Raw genomic sequence first — 24,115 nt, 5'->3', positions numbered from 1 at the left:
AACAGCCAAGTGATCTTTCCATTAAATTCCCCAAAACCTGAAGAAAAGAACAGTACTTACTTAAAATTGTCATCTTCTACAAATTTCTGAAGCTCTTCAATGTAACGGACAGACTTCAAATATTTTTGCACATGGGGCAGTGTTGTAAGATGATCTGTGGAATATTCAAACAAGCAAAAAAAAAAAAAAAAAGATGAACATTCACATAATCCAAAATTAAGTATTCTTTCAGGGTTTTTTTCTGGTTATCTTAATTGAAACAGAGAATCTGAACCTTCCTAAAGAATAAATCAGGTAGAAATATTATTTTGTCTCTAAGAAGATGTCGAAGATTTGATTGAGCAAAAGTGATGATCAGTTCTTAAAGAAAACACAGTTGCCTTTCATGATCATGAAAGCCAGTGGATTTTATTACATGCTATCTCACAAGTAGGAAAGAGTTACTTGCTGCAAACCCTGCTTGAATTTTGTGCTCACTTTCTGGGGGAAATTAAAGCCTGCAGCCGTGGCTGTTACTGATTCTCATATGAACATGAAGTGAAGAGACTTTAAATTCTTCAATACTGAAGACTGAGGAATGCTGAATACCAAGAAAGACAGACACTGAGTTCAGAATGACAGAAAAATCCTTTGACACATGGCACATGGACAGGAACATGCCTTCTAGTATCTAATTTAACTTTTATGCTCTCATAAAAACAACTGTTTTAAAGGCATCGATTGTTCCAGAATATTGTTTCTTCAAGGCCGTATTTTAATTTTCATTCTGATTTTAACAAAAGCACTCAAAATTAATGCATAGCATTGCAGGAAGCCACCAAAACTGTAAAAAGGAAAAGGCCCGTGAAATAACGAGGTTTCTTTGTCATTAAAAGTATTCAAAGACAAAATGAAACTCACAATAAGAACATGATAGCTGAATAATCTAGCTATTCAGAATCATACATTATTATGCCTAGTCCCTACCTTTAAATACTTCATAACACTGAAGTTGACAACAAAGGACAAGGGCTGGATACTTAAGCATACACAAGTAATTTCTCACCTCATTTTCTCACAATCTAACATTTAATTTTTTTCTATTCAAAACTCTCTGAAACTCTAGCATTTAAATTTTCTGAATCTATTGAATTGTATAGCTGCTTTCAAGGTTTTCCAGCTTGTTTCATGTTGATGCAATGAAAAGTCATGTTAGATCACCAACACTACACTGAGTATTTGTTAAGACCCCAAAACCAGCACATTTCTTAACACAGGGCTTCACTAACAGGCTAGAATTGCAGAAACGAGTATTTCAGAGTAAAGTCTTGTTAACAAAAAGAAGTAGTCCCCTCGAGTTCCTCACTTCATCAACATGTGAGGTATGTGGAAAAGCTTAACACACAATTTAACAACTGTTAAAATTTGTATTTCGTTTTGTATTTCGTTTTGTAAACATATCATCAGGATACTAACAATAAAATGACAATGCAATTAACACACTCCATGCTCCAAAGACATCATATCTACTGCAAAGGAAAGGAAAGATAGTAAGATAATTCTTTCTGACTGCCTCTGGTGGAAACAGAATATAACACAAATGCAATAGCTGTACTTGAGAGCATGTCATTTGTAGCCCACATGCAGCAGTAAACTCTGCACAACTTCTGTTATAGCTCTTACAATTTATTAGTTGCCTAACTTATTTATTTGCCTAATTTACTGGTAAGATTGAAACTGCACAGAACTGGAAGCTACATAAGTTACTAGTGTTCAACTCTACCAATGTTAGCCTCTTGTGTTGCCTTTACACAGGGCCAAATGTGCTTTCACAATGTTTTCACTAAAGAAATTTTAGTTAAGGCTTAATAGGTATAACAAAGTTTACCAACCATAGTTACAGGAGACTTGCAGATCAGCTATTATTCGGAGAATATTGTTCATTTGATTGGATCTTTGTTCATTCTCCATAATGCTGCCTGAAGCGGGATATGCAGAATCAATGTAGATTAAATCCAAGAGATAAATTCCTGAAACAAACAAATCAATCAACCAATTGATTTAATGTTTCAAAAAGAAATAGTTGCACAATTTTTAATGAATATGACCGCCAGCAACTATTTACCCCTATTGTGATCTGGGCCCATTAAAAAAAGGAGAGCTTGGGATTTGCGTGTTGAAAAATTCCATAATTCACGCTTGCATTCTATGACACCTCTTAAAGAAAGGACAGAAAAGATTTTGCTCATGTATACTTATATAGGCTAAAGTCTACTGTAAAGTAATTTGCAGGACCACAACAAGGACACTAAAAAAAGAAAGAGTGACAGCTGCCACAAACCACTGATGATGGTCCAGGCAGTCTGCATGGAGCTGACAACAAGCACAACAGCCTCTAGCCACAATGAATAGAGTTTAGCACTGCACTGTAGTGCCTTCTGGGTCTGCCGCTATTTACTACATTAAGATTTTACTGCATTAAGATTTTACTGCATGTTTTGGCTGAGGCTCCAGGCTGTGTTTGCTAGAAGACGCAGGTTTCTATTGCTATTTAGGTTTTGATTATGTGATGACTTAAACAAGAATAAAGTTTACGGATCGAGACTGTCTGATCAACTTAATCCAGTGCTCCTTAACCATTCTAATAATATTTTTTTCTTTTTTTAAATATCTAGTTGTAATTTCCCACGTTACAACTTCTGACTGTTGCCTCTTGTGCTTTTGCTGGGCACCTCTGCGCAGAATATGGCCTGTCTGCTTTATAAGCCTCCCCTCCCCGACAACAAAATGTGTAGGAAAAAATAATGAATTTGACCCACAGGGCTAGATAACTGTCCTTCATTTTGCTACCAAATAAAATTAGGAGACTAAGAAATGGGAAATTCTATTGCACAAAAGTAAATGCACTAACACACTCTGATGCACAGAACAAAAATTTCTCATCTGATTAATGGGTGAAATCTAGAACCTGACACAGGTTCTTCTACAGCATTAAAATTACCAGTTTAAAAAACTAAGTAAAAAGAGAAAAATTGCATCTTCTAAAAAACAACATAAAGTAGAAGATTTAATCAGTTTCACAAAACCTTTTCAAGAAGAAAAAAGTAAGTCGGCCTGAGAACTTGACACACACTAACATTTCTGGCTTTTCAGCAAATCTGTTAAAAGATGAACACAGGCAACCCACTATCAAAATTCTCTGGCATAAGTAAATGACTTTGGTCTCAAGGCATTGGTAACCTCCTGATTGCTCACTGTTGTTTTCTATTCCACCCAATGAGATCCATTCCATCAAACTCAGCTGAGAACTTCCTCAGCAACGCATGATAAAATTTCAGTTCTGTAGGAAAACTGTGTTGTAATCTGTAACAACAGCACAGCATTTCAGTCCATCTCATAGACATGTGCAGGACGGTCTCAGACAGAATCTGCCTGTGAAGCTCTACAGGGAGGATGGAACCTGGCACATTTTATCCTTTCCAAAAACAACCATAGCTTTGCAGGAATATCTTTTTACCATTTATTTAAGTGATGACTACAAAAGCATTGCAATTTTATAGCTGTTACACTAGTTCAGAAGATACACACAAAAGATGGTTTTAGTTACTCTTAAGTTGGCAAGCAGCCCAAAATAAAATAACCATTAGAGAAAAAATGTTTGTGTGAGCCTATTTTGCTCAGACTGCAAGTTATTCTAGATTGTCCAAGTCTTGGGACTCATATTCCCAGTACCCGATTGCCAAGAGGTCTAAAAGACTTGATAATCCCGTGTTATTTGCTCTTCCACCTCTGTTGGAGCCAGCATGAAGATCCTAATATATAAATCCCAAATTCTTTCCTTGAAAGAGATATTCTTACTTCCAAAGCTTCACAAGGAGGGTTACGTAAATGCAGAATCTTTTGAAAGCACGCATGATATACAGATTAAATATTTTTCATAAGTCAGTATTCAGAAAATTCTCTGTAAGATGATATGCAGTAGAAAAAACAAGTATCACACAGGTCTTTGCCTGGTTAAGGGCTGCTAGTTTTTAGTTCTGTAATTTAGTTAAAAAGACAGAGAGCATAATCTTCCGGTCTCAGATGTCATTCACAAAACTCTTACTGACCTCAGTGGACCTGGAAGGGAAACCCTTTATGAATGCAGGGAGAAAATGCTGTACAAAATGTACTGAGTCTGCTGTGAACACTGTATTCACATAGACTGAACAGAAATCACTGTATGTGCTCTGTTCAGGGATCACTGCAGCCATTGCTACAGTACGTCAAAAACATTATCTCAGTCTGATTTCTCTTTAAAGGATTGCTCAAACGTTTAGGGTCAGCTATAAGGCAGACTTTCATTTAATATATTCCTAAACTATTCTACAAGCTGTGCAGGGAAGTTAGTGCTTCTTTGTTGCAAAGAAAGGAACATTCTTTTCAGCAGGAAAATAACTTGTGGAAATATGGTAATTTTTATGCTGCACATTAGATTTTTCATACTGGTTTTTTTTGAGCATGTTTATAATTAATGACTCCCCCTCCATGCCACATTTTCTTGTCCTGCCTTGAAAGAGCACTCTTAGTGTCAAGAAAATAGCTATCTGGCTCACTTTCACTGTTCTAGCTTTAGAACATTAATTTTTTTCAATAAATTCCAGCTATTAAAACAACAGGAAATGCAACTATGCTAGTGAAGCACAATTTTTTAAAAGGGAAAGAAAGCCACTACAATGAAATGCATGGAGCACACATAAGCAACACACTCCAGGAAGAATTTCAGTATGCTTGCACTAAATACTGATAATAATCAAATCTTTGGAAGTGTATTAAGTTTACGCAGTGAAAACAAATAATTTCCATGTAATCTCCTGGTAGCAACTGCCTCAAATTTACTCTGACAAAAAAAACCCCAAAAAACCAAAACCTTGGAAATAAGATTTCCTTCTGGGAAAACAGAAATTCTTTCCTGAAATTAAAATGTTCTTATGGGTTTTCTAGTAATGCCTCATTAATATTACGTAGAGCTATAAGTTACAGACCACCAGCAATAGTCTAGCACATTGAGGAAAAGCCATGTGGCTTACTAGGGTTTTCTTCTTTATAGTTTATGAAAAAAGAGACAGACCTGGCAATTTTGTAGGATTCTACTAAGTACTGAGTAACTGCATGAGCAAAATCTCATTCATATGTTGAATACAGCCCATACTTCACTATTACATTGTTTTATAGCTCAGATTCCATTCCCATGGAATTTTGCACATCTCCATTAATGTTTCTGCTCTGAGACTTAGGAATACTTTATGGAAATCCCTTGCAAGACTTCTCACTAATGCTGTGCTTGCTACATATCTCCTTCTTCAGATCTCTGCCACCTTGAGAAATAAGTGGCTCATTGGGTCACAGGGGATTATGTCCAGCATTAGCCAGGCTGCAAGTGCCTACCTAATTTTTTAGTTTTTAGTCTTCATTCACACATTCTGCAAAATTCTTCCACTGCTTAGGGAGGAATGTGTGAATAAGTTATATGAACTGCCATTGAAAATGAAGAAACAAACAGGCAGTGATAAGCAAGAACAAACTGAGTTCACTAAGAACTGTTAGTGCTTTGCTAGGAAACCATAAGGTCATGACTAAACTCTCTCTCAAGCCCCTACCAATCTCTGAATTTGGACTAAGAATGAACTATATCCCTGTCAGGCCCACTCACACGATTAATAAGAGTGCTCCAAGTGGCCAAAGGTAATTTGATGACCCTATCAGAACAAAAAAGGATGCTTAGTCCTTGTAAATGAGTGGAATAGAGTTGGATTAACTACAGAACATATAAATCAACTGGGATTTCCAGTCACAGTGGAGTGAAAACAAAACAAAACAAAAGATGCTTAGAAATCAGGTCAAGTTTTACAGTCTATTTTAACTTCCTCCAATGGCCCAGACCAGTCCTTTAAAAATTTTCTTCACATATTAAAAATGCTCTCTCTTGAAGTAATGTATCTCATAGATATGTGTGTAGTTCATAAAGGAGAGGTTCATGACTCAAGCTATCTTAACGCTTTCAGTTTAAGAGCAACCTGAGGTATTTATTCACAGAATCACAGAATCACAGAATCACTAGGTTGGAAAGGACCTTTAAGATCATCAAGTCCAACCATTAATCCAGAACCACCATGTCCCCTAAACCATGTCCTGAAGTGCCACATCCACACGTTTTTTGAACACTTCCAGGGATGGCGACTCCACCACCTCCCTGGGCAGCCTGTTCCAATGCCTGACCACCCTCTCAGTGAAGAAATTTTTCCTAATATCCAATCTAAACCTCCCCTGGCGCAACTTGAGGCCATTTCCTCTTGTCCTATCACTAGTTACTTGGGAGAAGAGACCAACACCCTCATCGCCACAACCCCCTTTCAGGTAGTTGTAGAGAGCGATAAGGTCTCCCCTCAGCCTCCTCTTCTCCAGACTAAACAACCCCAGTTCCCTCAGCCGCTCCTCATAAGACATGTGCTCCAGACCCCTCACCAGCTTCGTTGCCCTTCTCTGGATGAGCTCCAGCACCTCAACATCCTTCTTGTAGTGAGGGCCCCAAAACTGAACACAGTATTCAAGGTGCGGCCTCACCAGTGCCGAGTACAGGGGCACAATCACTTCCCTACTCCTGCTGGCCACACTATTCCTGATACAGGCCAGGACGCTGTTGGCCTTCTTGGCCACCTGGGCACACTGCCGGCTCATATTCAGCCGGCTGTCAACCAGCACCCCCAGGTCCCCTTCCGCCGGGCTGCTCTCCAGCCACTCCTCCCCAAGCCTGTAGCATTGCATGGGGTTGTTGTGGCCAAAGTGCAGGACCCTGCACTTGGCCTTATTAAACCTCATACAGTTGGCCTCTGCCCATCGATCCAGCCTGTCCAGATCCCTCTGCAGAGCCCTCCTACCCTCCAGCAGATCAACACTCCCACTCAGCTTGGTGTCATCTGCAAACTTACTGAGGGAGCACTCAATTCCCTCATCCAGATCATCTATAAAGATATTGAACAAGACTGGTCCCAGAACCGAGCCCTGGGGAACACCGCTTGTGACCGGCCGCCAGCCGGATTTAACGCCATTCACCACAACTCTCTGGGCTCGGCCATCCAGCCAGTTCCTCACCCAGCGAAGAGTAAACCCGTCTAAGCCTCGAGCCGCCAGTTTCTCCAGGAGAATGCTGTGGGAGACGCTGTCAAAGGCTTTACTAAAGTCCAGGTAGACAACGTCCACAGCCTTTCCCTCATCCACTAGGCGGGTCACCTGGTCATAGAAGGAGATCAGGTTGGTCAAGCAGGACCTGCCTTTCATGAACCCATGCTGGCTGGGCCTGATCCTTTGGCTGTCCTGCAGATGCCCTGTGAGCACTCTCAAAACCAACCGCTCCATAATCTTCCCTGGAACAGAGGTCAGGCTGACAGGCCTGTAGTTCCCACGATCCTCCTTCCGGCCTTTCTTGTAGACGGGTGTCACATTGGCAAGCCTCCAGTCTTCTGGGACCTCCCCTGTTAACCAGGACTGCTGATAAACGATGGAGAGTGGCTTGGCAAGCTCCTCCGCCAGCTCTCTCAGTACTCTCGGGTGGATCCCATCAGGCCCCATAGACTTGTGGGTGTCCAGGTGGCTTAGCATGTCCTTGACTGCTTCCTCCTGGATTATGAGGAGTACATTGTGCTCTCCATCCCCGTCTTCCAGCTCAGGGGGCTGAATATCCTGTGGATACCTGGACTGGCTATTAAAGACTGAGGCGAAGAAGGCATTAAGTACCTCAGCCTTGTCCTCGTCCTTGGAGACAATGTTCCCCGCCATATCCAGTAGGGGATGGAGATTCTCCTTGCCTCTCTTTTTGTTGTTAATATATTTGTAAAAACATTTTTTATTATCCTTTACGACTGTGGCCAGACTGAGCTCTAGCTGGGCTTTTGCCTTTCTAATTTTGTCCCTGCTTGACCTAACGAGATCTTTGTACTCTTCATGAGTTGCCTTCCCCTTCTTCCAGAGGTGATAAACTCTCCTCTTTTCCCTGAGTCCCAGCAAAATCTCCCTGTTCAGCCAGGCCGGTCGCCTTCCCCGCCAGCTCTTCTTACAGCACATGGGGACCGCCTGCTCCTGCACCTTTAAGATTTCCTTCTTGAAGACTGTCCAGCCTTCCTGGACCCCTTTGTCCTTCAGGACTGTCTCCCAAGGGACTCTCTCAACCAGTGACCTGAACAGGCCAAAGTCTGCCCTCCGGAAGTCCATGATAGCAGTTTTGCTGAGTCGTCTCCTTACTTCACTCACAACTGAGAATTCTATCATGTCATGGTCGCTAAGCCCAAGATGGCCTCCGACCACCACATCTCTCACCAGTCCTTCTCTGTTTGTAAACAGCAGGTCCAGCAAGGCACCTCCCCTGGTGGGCTCACTCACCAGCTGCATCAGGAAGTTATCCTCCACACACTCCAGGAACCTCCTAGACTGTTTCCTCTCTGCCGTGTTATACTTCCAGCAGATGTCCGGTAGGTTGAAGTCCCCCACAAGAACAAGGGCCAGCGAATGCGAGACCTCCGCCAGTCGCTTATAGAATGTCTCATCCGTCTCTTCATCCTGGTTGGGTGGCCTGTAACAGACTCCCAGCAGGATGTCTGCCTCATTGGCCTTCCCCCTCATCCTTACCCACAAGCACTCTACTTGGTCTTCACAATCTTCGATTTCTATGCAATCAAAACACTCCCTAACATACAGAGCCACCCCACCGCCTCTCCTTCCCATTCTATCCCTTCGGAAGAGCTTATAGCCATCCATTGCAGCACTCCAGTCATGAGAAGCATCCCACCATGTTTCTGTGATGGCAACTACGTCATAGCTGTCGCGCTGCACAATGGCTTCCAGCTCCTCCTGTTTGGTGCCCATGCTGCGTGCATTGGTGTAGATGCACCTGAGCCGGGCTATAGATTTCAACTCTGGCATGTTGAACCTACCCCTAGGTTCAACTCTAGTGAGCCCGGTTTTAGCCCCTCCCCCCTCCAATTCTAGTTGCTATTCTCCCAAAACGTATCTTCTAAAAACTATTCTGAATTGTCTTCATTTCCATCTCTACATGTTTCTATCTCTAGAAAGACATAACTGTGTATAATTAAAAGTTATGTATGTTTTCAATAACTGTTTTATTTGTTCTATTTTCTAACAAAAATACCCTCCAATTTTGTAATCTCTATTAGTAGTTTGGGGTTCTGGACCTATGGATTAAGTATGCTGATATGCTTCTACTTCTCTCAACTACAATAATATCCCAAGCCAAAAGGTGAGTGACATTTAAAGAAAGAGGGAGTGATTGAGTTTGCTTTCTCTGTATGCTTTGAGTACAGCTCTGTTAACTTACCTGTGGTAGTATACTTTTGTCTCTGTGCACACGCCTGGAAAATCAGAATTTAACTTAAGAATATTAGCTGAAAAGGACAGCATGGTTAGTTTTGTACATTTATACATTGTTGTAGACAACATTTTAAATCTAAGAGATTACAGTAAATTCCCCAATAGATTGCCTACTGATAACTATAACAAGAGTTCTTTCTAGTGGTTGCTGGTGCTTGCTGCCACCTTTATGTTAAAAATCCTACATCATTATTCTTTCCACTTATTATACCTTACATGCTGCCTAGTTCCCACATCCCCATATTTCCTCAGCTTTGCAGGAAGACTAGCAGTCTCTGCCAAGTCAGTGAGTGAACCGCATATACATCCACGCCGTAAGTAACCCACTGAATGATCTGAGCTTGACTGTTAAAAAAATAACCTAGAAGAAACCATCTCTCCTTTGGGCACAAGGTTTTCCCCAGTGTGGCCTGAACACAGCACAAGCCTCTCCTGTATGCTCATTCCATTCTCTGACTCTCCTTTCTGGTTTCTTGGTTTGGATCTGACTGGTCTTTGCTGTTTATAAGAATGCTTGGATTAACAAAGTGTATACAAAAGCAGAGGGAAAAAAAAGTGAAAAAAAGAAAAAAATGAAAAAAAAAGGAAAAAAATCTTCATCTGTTTAGAAGACAATTTCCTACAGGTTTGTCAAGATCAGCAACACCAGCTTTTCCTTTGTCCTTTGAAAGTTATGGGTACACGTAAGCCCTGCTTATATCTGCTTTACTTCCATATCCCAGTCTTACTTACATTTTAGGGGGGGGAAAAACCAACCACCCAAACCCCAATTCCTACTTTCAGCTCTTACCTATTAAAGGAGGGTCCAAACATACTGGGAGCTGCTTCAGCTATCATCCAACACACGAGAATTACTAACCTTTACGCACTGCCAACATGGACCAGCCTCCTTACACATCAGAATGAAGGAATGAACCCAAATTTCCCCAGTATTGGAATGGCTCTGTAGCAGTCTGATGTGGAGTAAAACCAGACTGAGTCACCAAGACTTCTCCATGACCTGGAGATCCTACCTAGAATTAGATTCCACATCACAGCTCTTCACTGTCTGCTCTTGTCAAGTGGCACATCAAAATGCAGTTAAAGGGTGTAAAACTTCTATTTGCTCAGAGCCTCTACACTGCAACATGCCATATGGCAGCCTGGTTCGAGGCTACTTTCTAGCAATTTTGAGCAAGTTTGCAGCTCTTCTCGTTGATATCAACACCCTCTTGATCTGTATCAGTAGTTGTAAGCATTTCCTCAGGACAAACTGTAAAATTTCCAGGAAAATACACAGATGAGGACCAGTGAGACACATGAGCAACAAAAAGGATGCGGGCGTTAGCATAGGTCCTATAAATGCCAAATAAAAGGGTACAGAAATGGGCTTTCTGTGGATAGTGGAGTACAGGAAGAAAGAAACCAAACTGATGGATGCCAATACAAAATCAAACTGAATGTAACATGCTGGAATGTAAGAGAACATACTCTTTGTAAATACACATCAAGCTACACATTTTCAATGGTGTACCTCTCCATCCCTCCTTTTAAAGCAGGAAGGATGATTAGGTTTTTATGATTTTTTTTTTTTTAGTGTTACCAGCCTTCATCTGGGCAGTGGCATTTTGCACTCTTCCACATATATGACGTGATAATAGCAATGATGAGAATGAGTTTATTTTGCTCAGAGGAACCACAAATTACTCCCTTCAGCAAAAGACTAAGACCTTCTCAAACGAAAGGCTCAGGGTTGCCATATGCCAAAGAAAACACACAGCACTAGCTTTTCAAACCTTGGCTTAGATTCGTGCTACTGTGCACTGAAAAAAGCTCTCTAAGATGTGAAGCCATCAGGATATTATCCAGAGGGTGAGCTCATGGGCAGCTGCTTCCTCAAGCAAAACATTTTCCAGTGATACTGACTTTTCTCCATTGTTACTAGAACTAATTTTGCAGCTGGGCATTGTATGCAGACAACACAGTATTCATTAGTTTATGGTATCATGGAAATAATAACACAGACTAAGGAAAAAGCATAACCTAATAATCCAGAACTAAATTTATCAATGGAAATCACACTGTGTAAAGGGGGCTGAGTATTTTAAAATTAGCAAAATGAACTATAATACCTAGCTCTTAAATTTTTATTGCAGAGCTCAAACAAAGCAGTAATATTACTGACAGTTTAAAGGCAGGGAAAATGAAGTACAACAAAAAAAGTGACCTTGAAATGTAGTAGTCAATGCCACCCAGATCGTGCATTTTGAGTGCTCATCCACCAGACAACAACTTCTAAGGCTAAATTTTATTGAAAAAGTATTTATGGAGAACTGCAGTGTTCAGCAGGTTGCAAGCTTAAGTCTGTATATTTGCATCTTGATTCACAGTTAAGCTTCTCCTATTATTTCTTTATTCAATACTCAAGGCTTCTGAGAAAGAGAAAATAGCACTGAAGCAGATAACAAATAAGCATACTTTGAGTTGATGGGTACTAACAAAGTGCTCTTTAGAAAAATAATCCCAAACCTTCCAAAATCAATGGCAGCCTCACCCAGTTCTGATGAACCTCAGCTCAAGCATGTAAGCTTTAAAATTTTCACAAACAGCTATAGTGTGTGACTTGTTCCTCATTAAGAAAGACTGACGTAACATGCTATGAAAGACAAAATACTTTCAGCCCAATAAATCACATGTACAAAGTTATACCAGTGAGAAAAGCTGGGATGGTATTACTTTAAACCGCAGTAGCAGAAACAAATGGAACTCTGTTTTTTAAAGCATTTGCCTGGAAGTCAGAAAATCTGTGTTCAAATTTTCTGTTCTGTCACAGATTTCTTTGACCTGGGCAAGTTATTGTTACGCTCTATTTTCCACAAGTTCAGTAACAGAGATAGTACTTCCGTGTCAGAAAGACCTCATGAAATATAAATATTATGACCAGGAAGACTTAACAAAAGTAGTGGTTACAGTCCTTATCGAAAATATGTAACGATGTGCAGCCTGTAGAAGTAGCAGCACCATTTATTCTTAACAATTAAGAATTTCAAATCACTTTTGGAGGTTTACGACAATTTGCAGGCACAAGGAATAATAAAAAACTTACAGTACCTAAAATTGTCTGACAAATACACAGCTGCAAAACTGATCGTAAAAAAACAGTGCAGATAAAGATTCAAAACACCATTCTCAATTGTGTCTTTTTCTGGGGTCTTTTTTTCATTTTTTACTCTTTTTTATAATGGATATAAAACTATCCTGTGAAATAGTAGGGCTAACAAACACAAAATTAAGTGGTTAAAGCACACTACTACTGTATACTTCAAATACTTTAGTGCATAATGCTCTGCTAAGGGTCTGTGCAATTCTAAAAATGCAAATAAGTTCGGAAACAGCTGCTGTATGGTATTTTTGTTAGTCAAGACATTCACTACTTTGCAACAAAGAATGATTAGCTAACAGGGAAGTATTTTGCATTAGCCTGGGGACTTCAATTTGTTGTTCTTAGCATTTTGGTCAAGGACTATAATAATATTCCACATTTGTTTGGTAAATTGTACTGTTACTGTGACGACGACAAACACATGCTATTAAGAGGAGGAAAAAAAAAAAGCTACATGTTTTAATGAACAAATATAGTTCCCTACTTATCATCACATACACTTTCTAAAGATATTCCCAGCCCAGACGTCCCTGAACACACATATGCTGCAGTGTAACATGGATGTCTGGGTATAGAGCACTCTTTTAGTAACAGGAAGCAGTGTCTACAAGACACGCAGTAACTGGCATGCATAACAAAAGGGAACGTACAGAAAGTAATTATTTTCCCTTTTTTCTCGCCAAAAGTTGAATAATGACACTGGTTTGATAGGAAAACCGTAAGAGACAAAAATATGTTTCCAATTTGTAGTCAGCTATATTTATGAAAGCCTTTTCCCATGTACAGAAGTGTGGTTGTATCATACTAAATAAAGCAGAGGACAGAGAGAAAGCAACTTATCAATTAACTAAGTGGTAGAAAGTCCAAATCACTATAGTCAGCAGTCTGTAAAACCAAAACCACCATTCTTAGGAGATTAGCTCATAGTCAGAAAAGCCAACAGTTTTGTGGTATCATTGGTTGCAAGAAGACTGGATATTTTCCATGGACTAAGGCCTGGAAAATTTTTCTACAAAACCAAATGTATATACTGGTTAACCTTGGTAGGACTTGGAGTAGTCTAAAAACAACTGGAGACAAATCTGTGCCAAGGCAACAACATGTGATTTGTAATACACATAGCCAGCACAGTGGCCAAGTGAATGGGATCACTCACGGGAAAGTAAAGGTGGGAATACAACCAGGTTTATCACTTCTATCTGATGCCAGCTAGCCAGAACATAGCATCAGTATCACACACATGCACAAATGCAGAACTATAATGAGGCTGAGTCAAAAAGACAAAAAACGTTCTCAATTAAAAAGATTTGTATAATTTTTACTTATACAGTTCCAAGTTCCAAAACAGCTATTGCTGCCATTCTCTGGCATCTTCCACTGCATATCATCAGTCTAATGAGAGTGTGAATACTCACAATACCACAAAAACTTTTTTCCAAAAACACAGGTAAAAGCAATGCTTGTAATGATGTTGCTAGTAAGGTACTAAGAGGGGAAGTATCTAATATGATTGCTTTCTGGAACATTGTATCTTCAACACAAGGATGAATTGAAAGTACATTTTCTGTATTTGACAATCTTTTTTTTGGTTGTTTGTGTCACTGTTGTTGTTTTGTGAACATTCATCTACATGAAAGGGAGAACAACTATGTCTTCAAACCACATGACTTCTGTCTTTTGAAGAGAGTAAGTAATGAGAAGCACCTTAAAAAAACATATAAAGAAGAGAATTTTCCTTATACCAATACTCATATAAGCAAAGGAAAAAGGGAAACTTTAAAAATAAATGCCTTTCTTAAATAAATTACAAATATATTACTTAGAGTTTTAAATAGTTATTTAAATTGCTTTAAAGCTACAATGAGAGTTGACAGAAACAGTCTGACATGAAAATATGGACCTCAAATGTTTTCATGTTGAAACTGTAAACTATACAATTAATTAACTTTTCAGCTCTTGATAGGCTTGAGAACCTCTGCTTACTATTTACACTTTCAATAGGGAGGCAGATGCAAGTTTGCACATGTGTATTTAAATCAGAATCTCAACACTGCTCCCTGGTGTGCCTTCATTGGACAGGATTTAGAATATAGTCTCTGTCTACATTTTCTTGTAAAAACAGCAAAGCTGCTCGGCAAAATCCACACTAATACTACAAACACTAACTGAAGTGAGTATCTTATTTATTGTTTATGTTAGCACACAGAAATGCATTCATGACAAAATGTCTCAAGAGAGACATTAAACAATTACGAGATGGTCCCATGGATGGCCATCAAGATGACTACAGGGTTGGAAAACTTGTATAGGAAGAAAGGTTAAAGAAATTGGGTTTGTTCAGGCTGGAGAAGTGAAGGTGCAGGAAGGGGATCTAACCAGTCTTCCAGTACCTAAAAGGCAGTTATAGAGAAGATGGAAATAATCTTTTCAGCGTGATACACAGCAACAGGACAAGAGGTGATGGGGGAAATTCTGTCTGCATGTAAGTGAAAATTCATCACTGTGAGAACAATTAAATATTGGCATAGGTTCCCCAGAGGAGGAGTGCAACTTCCCTTGCTGGAAATATTCAAGATATGTCTTGATAAGACCTTGGATAACCTAACCTATGGCCCCGCTTTCAACAGAAGGTTGGATCACATCATCTCCAGGGACCCCTTCCAGCTACAACTCTATTATTCTATGATAAATGTGATAAATTCCTATACACCTATTATTGTAGGACAGTTTGGAGTACAGCAGTTATACGGACTAATTTGTTGTAGCAAGGCTATGCATGTACAAGCAGACAACCGACACTGATTTTAACTGTGAATAACACAAGTTTTTCAAGCAATCTCTTTTATAATGAGATATAAGCAAAATTGAGCAAAAATGTACAACTAGAGAGAGCAACTTATTTTGGCTCAATTAACCTTTGCAACATCAACTAACAAAATTCAAATTTGATGTTGGTAGGATACACTTTTAAATAAATTGTAAAGCTAGTCTGGTGAATAAGTAAGAATGTGTTAATAACTGTTTTAATTAGAGATAATTAACACCAACATTGTACCTGAAAGTGTTACATCTTATGCTGAGCAAAAAGCACAGTATGCATAGCATATAGGCATGCAATATTTTTTGACTTGAAATAGCAATGTATCAAACAAAACCCCGAAGATGTTAGGTACCAGGCTGTTTTCTAGATCATATGTAATTTCTTAATTGAATCAAACTAAGTTCTCATACCAATAATCATGCATATGCTTGCTATACAAACATCATTCTTCCCTCTTTTCAGAACCAGAAAACAGTATTGGACGGCCACATTACCACTCTGGGCTTGTCTATACCTGGAAAGCATAGACAAACTACTTTGCAATATTTACTCTGGAACAGATAGTGTATTACAGGCCCAGCATTCTTCAAGAATGATCACATCCTAATTGAGACATTCACTGGAGTAACTACTTCAGTAAGTTTTCAGTGTAGACTGCATTTACCTGAATAAAACTTAGGGATCATTCAGGCAAATGTACTTCATGGGTTCAAAAACTGTGTCAATGTTAACATCTGTGCATAGCATAATTCTAATATACAACTCTACCTCCATTAATCCAACATAAAACTCCAACTAATTCAATAACTGGAGCGAATGTTCTGAAAATTATTTCATGGCAAACAAGAAGATGCAATTGCAAACAACAAATGGTATTACGTACAATTAGTTCAAAAAAAAGTACTTGTAGTCTGTTATCTGTCAGAACACAATCTAAAATCAGTTTATAACTATGTTTTTAAAAAAGACAATACTTCCATAAAGTATTAGAAGATTTGTTCCAACCAACAGTTACAGTAATGGCAAATGTATTTTTAAAAATGGACAACAATAGTAATGGAACCTACACTGTCATTATTATAGTATGTGCAATAGCTTCAACAACGGTAGATAATGAGCAACTACATTATTCCTAAACAAGTCCCTTGAAAAGCATGACTGTCTTTAAAATCAAGCATTCATTCAACAAAAAACAGAACAGAATTCCAGCACTGATACAACTTTTAATTCCACCCTCTGCCAAGAGCATCTCCTATACTGCCCTGTTTCTTTTGGCTCCTTCTATGCCTAAAAAAAGAAGTAATGTTCACCAGCTCCAGAAGAAGAGAAGGGTTCAGATCACACTGCCTTCTCAGAAGCTGCCACACCTATTTAAGCCCTTGCTGCTGAATTGAGTATATCAACTGTTTAGATATCCCTGATCTGACCTATAAGGAGAAAAGTAACTCTCTAGCCACCTATGACTTTTAAGAAAGCAACATTACAATTTTAACTTTATTTTTAAGGTAGATTATAACATGCCATTTGCAGGAAATGTTGCTTAGTAGTGTGCCTTCTTATCAAATGCAATGTTACTATCTGCACAGAGGTGGCAACAAAACAGAATAGAGTCGATTTTCAAAAAGGTTTTAAAGACAGGTTTTTTGTATCCCCTCGGCAGCGATGAGGCTGCATCCGGAATGCTGCGGTACAGTCCTGCCGCACCCCGGCGCAGGGCAGACGTTAGACTGCAGAGAGGCCAGCACGGGACCACAAAGACGGCCTGGGAGCAGGAACACTTGACGGATGAGAACAGGCCTAAGGAACTGGGCTTGTGTAGGCTGGAGAAGAGACGGGGCCAGAGGCGCGCAATGTAACTGTGGTTATTTCCCTGACAAAAAGGGGTGTGGGGGAGACTTGTAGAGAACAGAGACAGATTTTTCTCAGAGATGCACTGTGACAGGACAAGAAGCAACTAACACAAGCTGCAGCAATGGAAATTCCAATTAGAACAGGGAAAAGAAAAAAAAAAGCAACAACAGAAAACAACCACTCCCCAGAAAAATCACTTTAAAAGGGGTCAAGCACTACACCATTGTCCAGAAAGGCTGTAAATCCCCATCTCTGGAGGTTTACAAAACTCAGCTGCACAAGGTCTTGAGTAACCTAATCCAGTTCTTAAGTTAGCCCTGCATTGAGTTGGAGATTGAACCAGATGACCTCCAGAGGCCCCATTTTCTATCATTTTTTTCCTATCCCCTGTAACTTGCTGGTGTGGCTATGGAACTGGCCTGCGTACTGTACTACATGCATCCTCACAGAAATCTAGACAGAGAATATCAATTGCAACAGACGTTTTAGCAGATTATACCCTTACTAAATACGGTAATTTTTTACAGTAATATGAAGGTGAAAAATGCTATTTGTAAAATGTATATTTAGGTAAAACCTAAGTATGCCATGGGAAATCATTTCAGCACATGCAAACAAAATAACTGCACAGTACAAGAACATACTCTTTCTTAACACAATGACATTAATTCTACTTTTGATGTGTGCATTGAAAAGGAATCAAAATTCTTTTCACAAAATCTGCAAGAACAGCACTAAAAAGAATCTAAGTAGGAAATTAAATACTAGTCTACCCCTTTTGCTCTACAGGTCTAGGTTAGTCAAAATCCAATCCCACACTAAACTTCCCTCTCCGTTCTCAGAGTCAAAGAATAGAAAATATGCATCTTGTAATAAAGTGCATGTGTTTTGTTACAGAAAAGCTGTAATCAGCTGAAAAGCCAAAAAATAACATTTAACAGAGACCTACATAAACAAAAAAGATGCATCAAATCAATAATACTACTTGGGCCGTTCATCAAATTGTTTCTGGCCTTACTATGGCCACACAAAGTGTATCATGTATCTAGACCCGACTTAGTTCTTGAGTTAGAGCTCTCCCATTAATGAGATCTGTAAGAAATAAGGAAATATTCATACAGCCACCTGATATTTAAGCCTGAAGCCCACATCTGTTTCATACATACAAGAGCAGCTGCTTTCTTGTCTATTACCTCTATAATGGAATATTTTTAAAAAGTAAATTAGTCTTTAGAAAACTCTATTAGCCGTATAATAGCTTGCTTCCATTCTACTAAGCATTTTTGCTCATTCACTCTACCCTAACAACCTGCATACATTTGTTCGTGATGAAATGCAGATCTTTAATTATTCTGAGATGTTCAAAAGTATCTTATACTAGATGCTATACTGCAGTGTCATGATATGTTAAAAGAGAAAGATTACAATAAACAAACAGAAGAAGGGAAAATAAATATAAGGCAGCTTACTGAAGATTCACTGGATGTATAAAACAGAAAAAACTGACTTTTTTTCACTGAAGTTTTCTCTGAGAACACTGGTAAACTGGACGCTGTGAGCATTTTAGTTCTTGGATAAGTTTAGAAATAATCAGCCTTTTCCCTGGTCCAAGTGTGTGACAACGGCCTGTTCCTTATTATAGCTCTATCCACAAATGTTATTGTGTAATGCTTATGCTTTTCTTTCTCAGTCATATCTATTTTGTGTCCTGAGTCATAAGAAAAAAAGAACAAAGCCAAAGAACAACATGAGTACATGTGTCTCAAACTATTCAATCTAACTCCTCAATTCTTTTAAATATTAACAACTATTAAAGAGAGAGTAAGTTTGAAGTTAATTAATTACTTTTCACCAAATAATAAAGTAGTAAAAAATGTGGCTTTAGTCTTCCCCCGACTATTTGTGAATTAAGTTTAATCCACTGAGTAGTTTTGGATGGAAGTTTTTCTTTTCCTGAGTTTCATCCGCTAAGCAGAATAACAATTGTAATTTGCTTCTTTAATCAAAAGTTCAACACTAAAACATTTACCTCATGCAGAGCAGTCTGCTAACTTAAACCATTAAATTGCACTTCATTTTTCATATTTAACATTGTTCTATACAGTTTTGATTTTTTTTTCTAGAAATAAAGGAAAAGAAAGAATCTTTCTGTGGAAGAAGACATGTCACTAAGAAAAGTGCCAATGCTTTTAATTGCAGTGGTATTAGTTCTGTGAGCAATACAGATACAGACTTTTCAAACTTCATTAACCTTCCCATGGTTTCTCAGGTCTGCCATGGAAGTGTTAATTTTGTATAGAGTCCTGTTCTCCAAAAAGACTTTAAATTAAACTAAACTAATGTAACATCAGTCTTGTTAGGAATACAAGGAATTTAATAGTGACTCAGTATGACAAGCATTTTCTACTAATGTTTGGCAGAGACAGCCAGAAATACTAGTGCTTCTATAGTGACATTTCAGCATGGTTAAAAATTCACAAGTTTTAAAGGAAATGAAAGTAATACAATGACAAGATGGCCCAGCAGCCCATCCAGCTGAATCTTAAAAAGTGTCCAATGTTGGGGAATCCACCACTTCCCTGGGGAGACTATTCCAATGGCTGATCGTTCTCACTGTGAAAAATTTTCCTCTCCCGTCCAATCTCCCCGGGAGTAATTTGTACCCATTAACCCTAGTCTTTTCCATGTGACTCCTTGTAAAAACAGAGTCTCCATCTTTGCAGCCACCCTTTAAATACCAAAACATGCTCATAATACTTCTTTTCTCAAGGCCGAACAAACCCAGTTCTCTCAGCCTTTCCTTATATATCAGGCAAATTTTGCTCTTCTTCACTCAAGCACACTGGTAGCCTCAAAAGAAAATCTTTTCGAAGCAAGGCTGCTAATGCAAAAGGCCACTCAAGAGCATCTGTAAACATTTGAGACTGCTCAGAAAGTCATTATCACCTGGAACATCAAAGAACCTGTTTAACACAACTACTAACTCACTTTCAGCCATTCCTCTCATCTACGCCTAATGGAAGAAATAAAGCATTATTACTGCTTCAAACTTAGCCATCCCAAAACTAAAAGGAGGAAGCAATCCCATGGTATTTCCTGAATAACCTCACCCTAAGGGACCACTGGAATTAATCATTCCAACTTTGTCACTGTAGCAATGAAGCCTAATATAGAAAAACAGACAAGTAAGATCAGCATAAACCAAGCAACTTTTAAAAAAAACAGTTTGCGAAAGAAAATGTTATCAGTAATTCAGCTGCAATTACGTTCAGGAATTTATGCCCATCACCTCTGACTGGTGGAAATCATTCTCTTATCCACTGAAACAGTCCAAAAAATTCTGAAGCTCTCTGGAGCTTCCTTTGCAAACCTTTCCCTCTGAACAAATCAGATTCTCTCTCGAGTACTGCCAGTTGTTTTTTTTTTTTCATTTTCCCCCAAAACCCAACTATTTCCTAATGCTTTTCCCATGAATCAAGAAAAATGTATTATAGAAGGTTAAATATTGTAATAGTGATTCATTTAAACATTTTTAAAATTATGTTATCTGGTGTCAGAAAACAGAGGATGCTTCAAAAAAGAATACTGGAAAAAGGCAAAGGTACAATAGCTGTTTCCCAGATGTAGCTTCCTATCAGCAGTGAGCCATGGTTTAAGGACTTCCTGAGATAGATCTTGTATAAACACTTTGGTGTTTAAGTCTGGGTGGTATTTTTTCTCTACAATGTTTCTTCTCTGAATCTGTCCATCTTTTTTTCCTGCTATTCCTACACACGCACGCTTTTTTTTTTCATTTTTGGTTTCAAAAGATCTTTTGGCAAATTAATTCAGCAATTGAACTGCACACCGTCTGAAAAACTAGTAAGTTTGATTTCTCAAAGTTTGCCTTTTTAAGATTGGCACGTTCTTATCTACTTTGTTTAACTTGAGCTTCTGATCACTGACTCAGAGTTAACTTCTATGACCAGCTGTTTTACAGTATTTTCACTAGTGGTCAAAGCCAAGTCTAACATTAGATCACTCCTTGCTGATTGAATTACTCTGGTGAAGACAACTGTCAGTTTTCACAGCCAGAAATAACTGGCTATTAGTATCCTACTATTAGTAGGATCTGTTATTCTACAGTCATGGATTTAAATATAAGCTGATCTCTGAGATTCTCAGTATGAAAAGCATGATGAACAACAATGAAATGTTTTGAAAGTAACACCATTCCACCTAAAGCCTTTAACAAAAGCAATGACCTCCACGCATTACAAATCCAAGGAAAAGGCATTACCGTTTGGTCCAAGCAGAATGCCCACATGAAGGCTAATCCCATTTTTCTCACCTAGGGTTATCCAAACAATTCAGGTATCCTTTGAACACCTGGCACAGCCTAGTAAAAGCTCCCTGTATCCTATCTAGTTGTCACAACTTTATTTTTCCCAGTAGACAAAACTGCAACAGACTGAAGAAATAAGAAAGCTTTGTCATTCACAATTTGGAATGACCCGTATACAAAAGCTTCCAGGAACAGGCTATTTAAACAGCTTTAAAAAGAAAAAAAAAAAGCACTCAGCACTTAATCAGAAGGTTGACCTGTGAAATAATATGTTGTTTCTTATTCACAAAAGATGCCAATCAAAGAAGGAGGGTTTGGCTATTTTCCCTTATTTTTGATCTTTCAAATACTTTTATTTCTAACACGATTACCTGTGAGAGAACATTAACACACCACAAGAGAAGTCTCTATTTAGTCTCCTTCATTGGATAAAATTTTTAGGTGTTTAACTGCACTTATTTAAGTGCCCTAAAATCAATGGAGCTTAAGTATATGTTAAAGAACTTAAAAGTGGTTATAGATGATATATAAGTATGTTCCTAAATAAAGAACTTGATCCTTGGGTAATCTTATGTTTCCAAGAACTCTGGTGCTCCAGGGCATCAGAGCAGGTTAGAAACCTGTATTTTTTTACAAAGCACAGAACCTGAAAATGCTTATTTTTAAATGAAAATGAAGTACCCAACTCAAGTAATAATCTAGGTCGCGAACCACCTTCCTAAGTCTGTAAGTAGTCACCAATTTGAGAAATTGATCAGCACAGGAAATAGCCACCTCCCTAGCTTGGCAAACACTCATGGCAACCCGCCCCCTTCACTCTTCCTATGCCCCGCTCCCCTCCTTTGAGGAGCTCTCTATATTTGTAGGCTGAAAAGGCCCCTTGGAAATCAGAGTGTGAATCATAGGCAAGCTGGAACAAAATTTAATGGGCCTATTGCTAAATCTGTCAAAAATGAATAGAATTATCACATTCTGGTTTCAATTAAACCAGATTTTTCAGTATAAAACTAGTGTATTGGAAAAGCTTTGGACCACTTTAATCACGAGTATCCAGTCTACACTACTTTAATAGCACTGAAGTGACCACATCAGTCCCTGGTTTTGTGTCCTCTCTCTTTAGATATAGAAAGGAGTAAGTTTTTGAATTAAATTAGAAAATAATGATAACATAACGACAGTACCTAGTAAGAGGTGCTAATATTCCCTGCAGGAATCCCAGGCCATACAGTAAAGGTAGAAGAAACTTTAAAAGTCTAAGGCATACTGAATTACTGCTGTAATATATTTAGACTTGTTTTTTTCTGACGTAGTAGACATTCATTTTTATGATGGGAGTAACGTATTATTAAAATAGCCACTATTTGTCCATGTTTTAACTTGAACAGAAACAGAGTTTGTTTTAATCCAGTATCTTCAAAGCTCTTTATTTGTCCTTTGATTAATCTAAGTGTTCTCCTACAGGTTTCCTCAGTTCCTTCAAAAGCCAAAGATCTTTAAAACTGCTGGAAGAACTATGAACAAATACATTCTTTCAATATGGTATAGCTTTCTAAAGAACTTAAAAGTGGTTATAGATGATTTATAAATATGGCTATGACATATAATGACAGTGAAATAAGTTTGGTTTGCTAATTGTTGATAAAAAGTAGCTAAAAAATTGAACACTTTTATATAGTGAAGTTTCACTTTTAATTTTGATCAATTTCTTTGCAAGATTCCCAGCAAATTATAACAACATCCTAAAGACAAATTTTACATCAATTCAAAAAATCTTTTTTAAAACCAGAGGTAATAGCTAATAACCAAAAGTATTCTACACACAGGAAGTTCTGTAAAAGTAAATTTTTAGAAAGGTTCTAGGGAAATAATATTTCACAGCAATCAAATGAGAAACATGCTTTACATTATTAACACAAGCAAGAAGTAAACATTAAAAAATGAACTGGTGGTCTGCCAAACTATGGATTTTCAATCTGATTAGATTATTTTAAGAGCTTGCTTGTATTTGGACCATTTTATTTTCCTTTACTTCTGGGAACATGCCGTTTCCTAGGCATTTTTCCAGAAACGACATAGGAAGTGGTGAAAACGGAGAATATAAGCGTTACTCTGAATAAAGCTGCCTTACTGTATTTCTCTCTTTTAACTTTAAAGAGGACCATTCAGTAAAAGCCAGTAGAGACCAGTGCCTCGGACGAAAAATAATTCACCTCTCTACATCAGCAAGCACAGTGTGAAAAGATCCCTAAGCAGGAAGTAGCCCTCCTCCCTGCGCCCCCGACATTTTGGGGACGAATCCCATGCAGTTACGCATTCTGACATCTCATTTGATCTAAAAGATCAAAGCCACATTCCTCTAACAGAGTCACCAGAATTTCTTCCTCACTCTAAAGATCGCCGGCTTTACACGCAGCAGATGCGCAGCTTTCCTCTCGGACTACCACCAACGACCGAACCAACAGCAGCGCAGCTGCTTCGCTGCGTCGTTTTTACTCCTTTGTAGTACAACGAACAAGAGCTCACGACTCACGACAAAGTTTCAGTTAGAGAAACCAGCGTACAAACCCGCACCTCAAAA

At 38.6% G+C, this 24,115-nt stretch overlaps 1 protein-coding gene across 5 annotated transcripts in view; it reads right to left on the bottom strand.

Moving 5' to 3' along the window:
• RALGPS1 (Ral GEF with PH domain and SH3 binding motif 1) overlaps window positions 1-24,115 on the bottom strand; it is a gene marked incomplete at both ends in the record, with an annotated part of 108,004 nt that overhangs the window by 34,461 nt on the left and 49,428 nt on the right. For all 5 annotated transcript variants that reach the window (XM_082008919.1, XM_082008915.1, XM_082008916.1 and 2 more), the window contains 2 exons: window positions 61-154; window positions 1,872-2,009. In XM_082008919.1, the coding sequence (XP_081865045.1) occupies window positions 61-154; window positions 1,872-2,009 (232 nt within the window). The remainder of the gene's footprint in view (window positions 1-60; window positions 155-1,871; window positions 2,010-24,115) is intronic.

This window comes from Phaethon aethereus (assembly GCF_964289735.1).
Source record: "Phaethon aethereus genome assembly, chromosome: 20".
Classification (NCBI taxonomy): domain Eukaryota; kingdom Metazoa; phylum Chordata; class Aves; order Phaethontiformes; family Phaethontidae; genus Phaethon; species Phaethon aethereus.
Note: the sequence above shows the minus strand (reverse complement) of the source record. Positions and strands in the feature narration are given on the sequence as shown.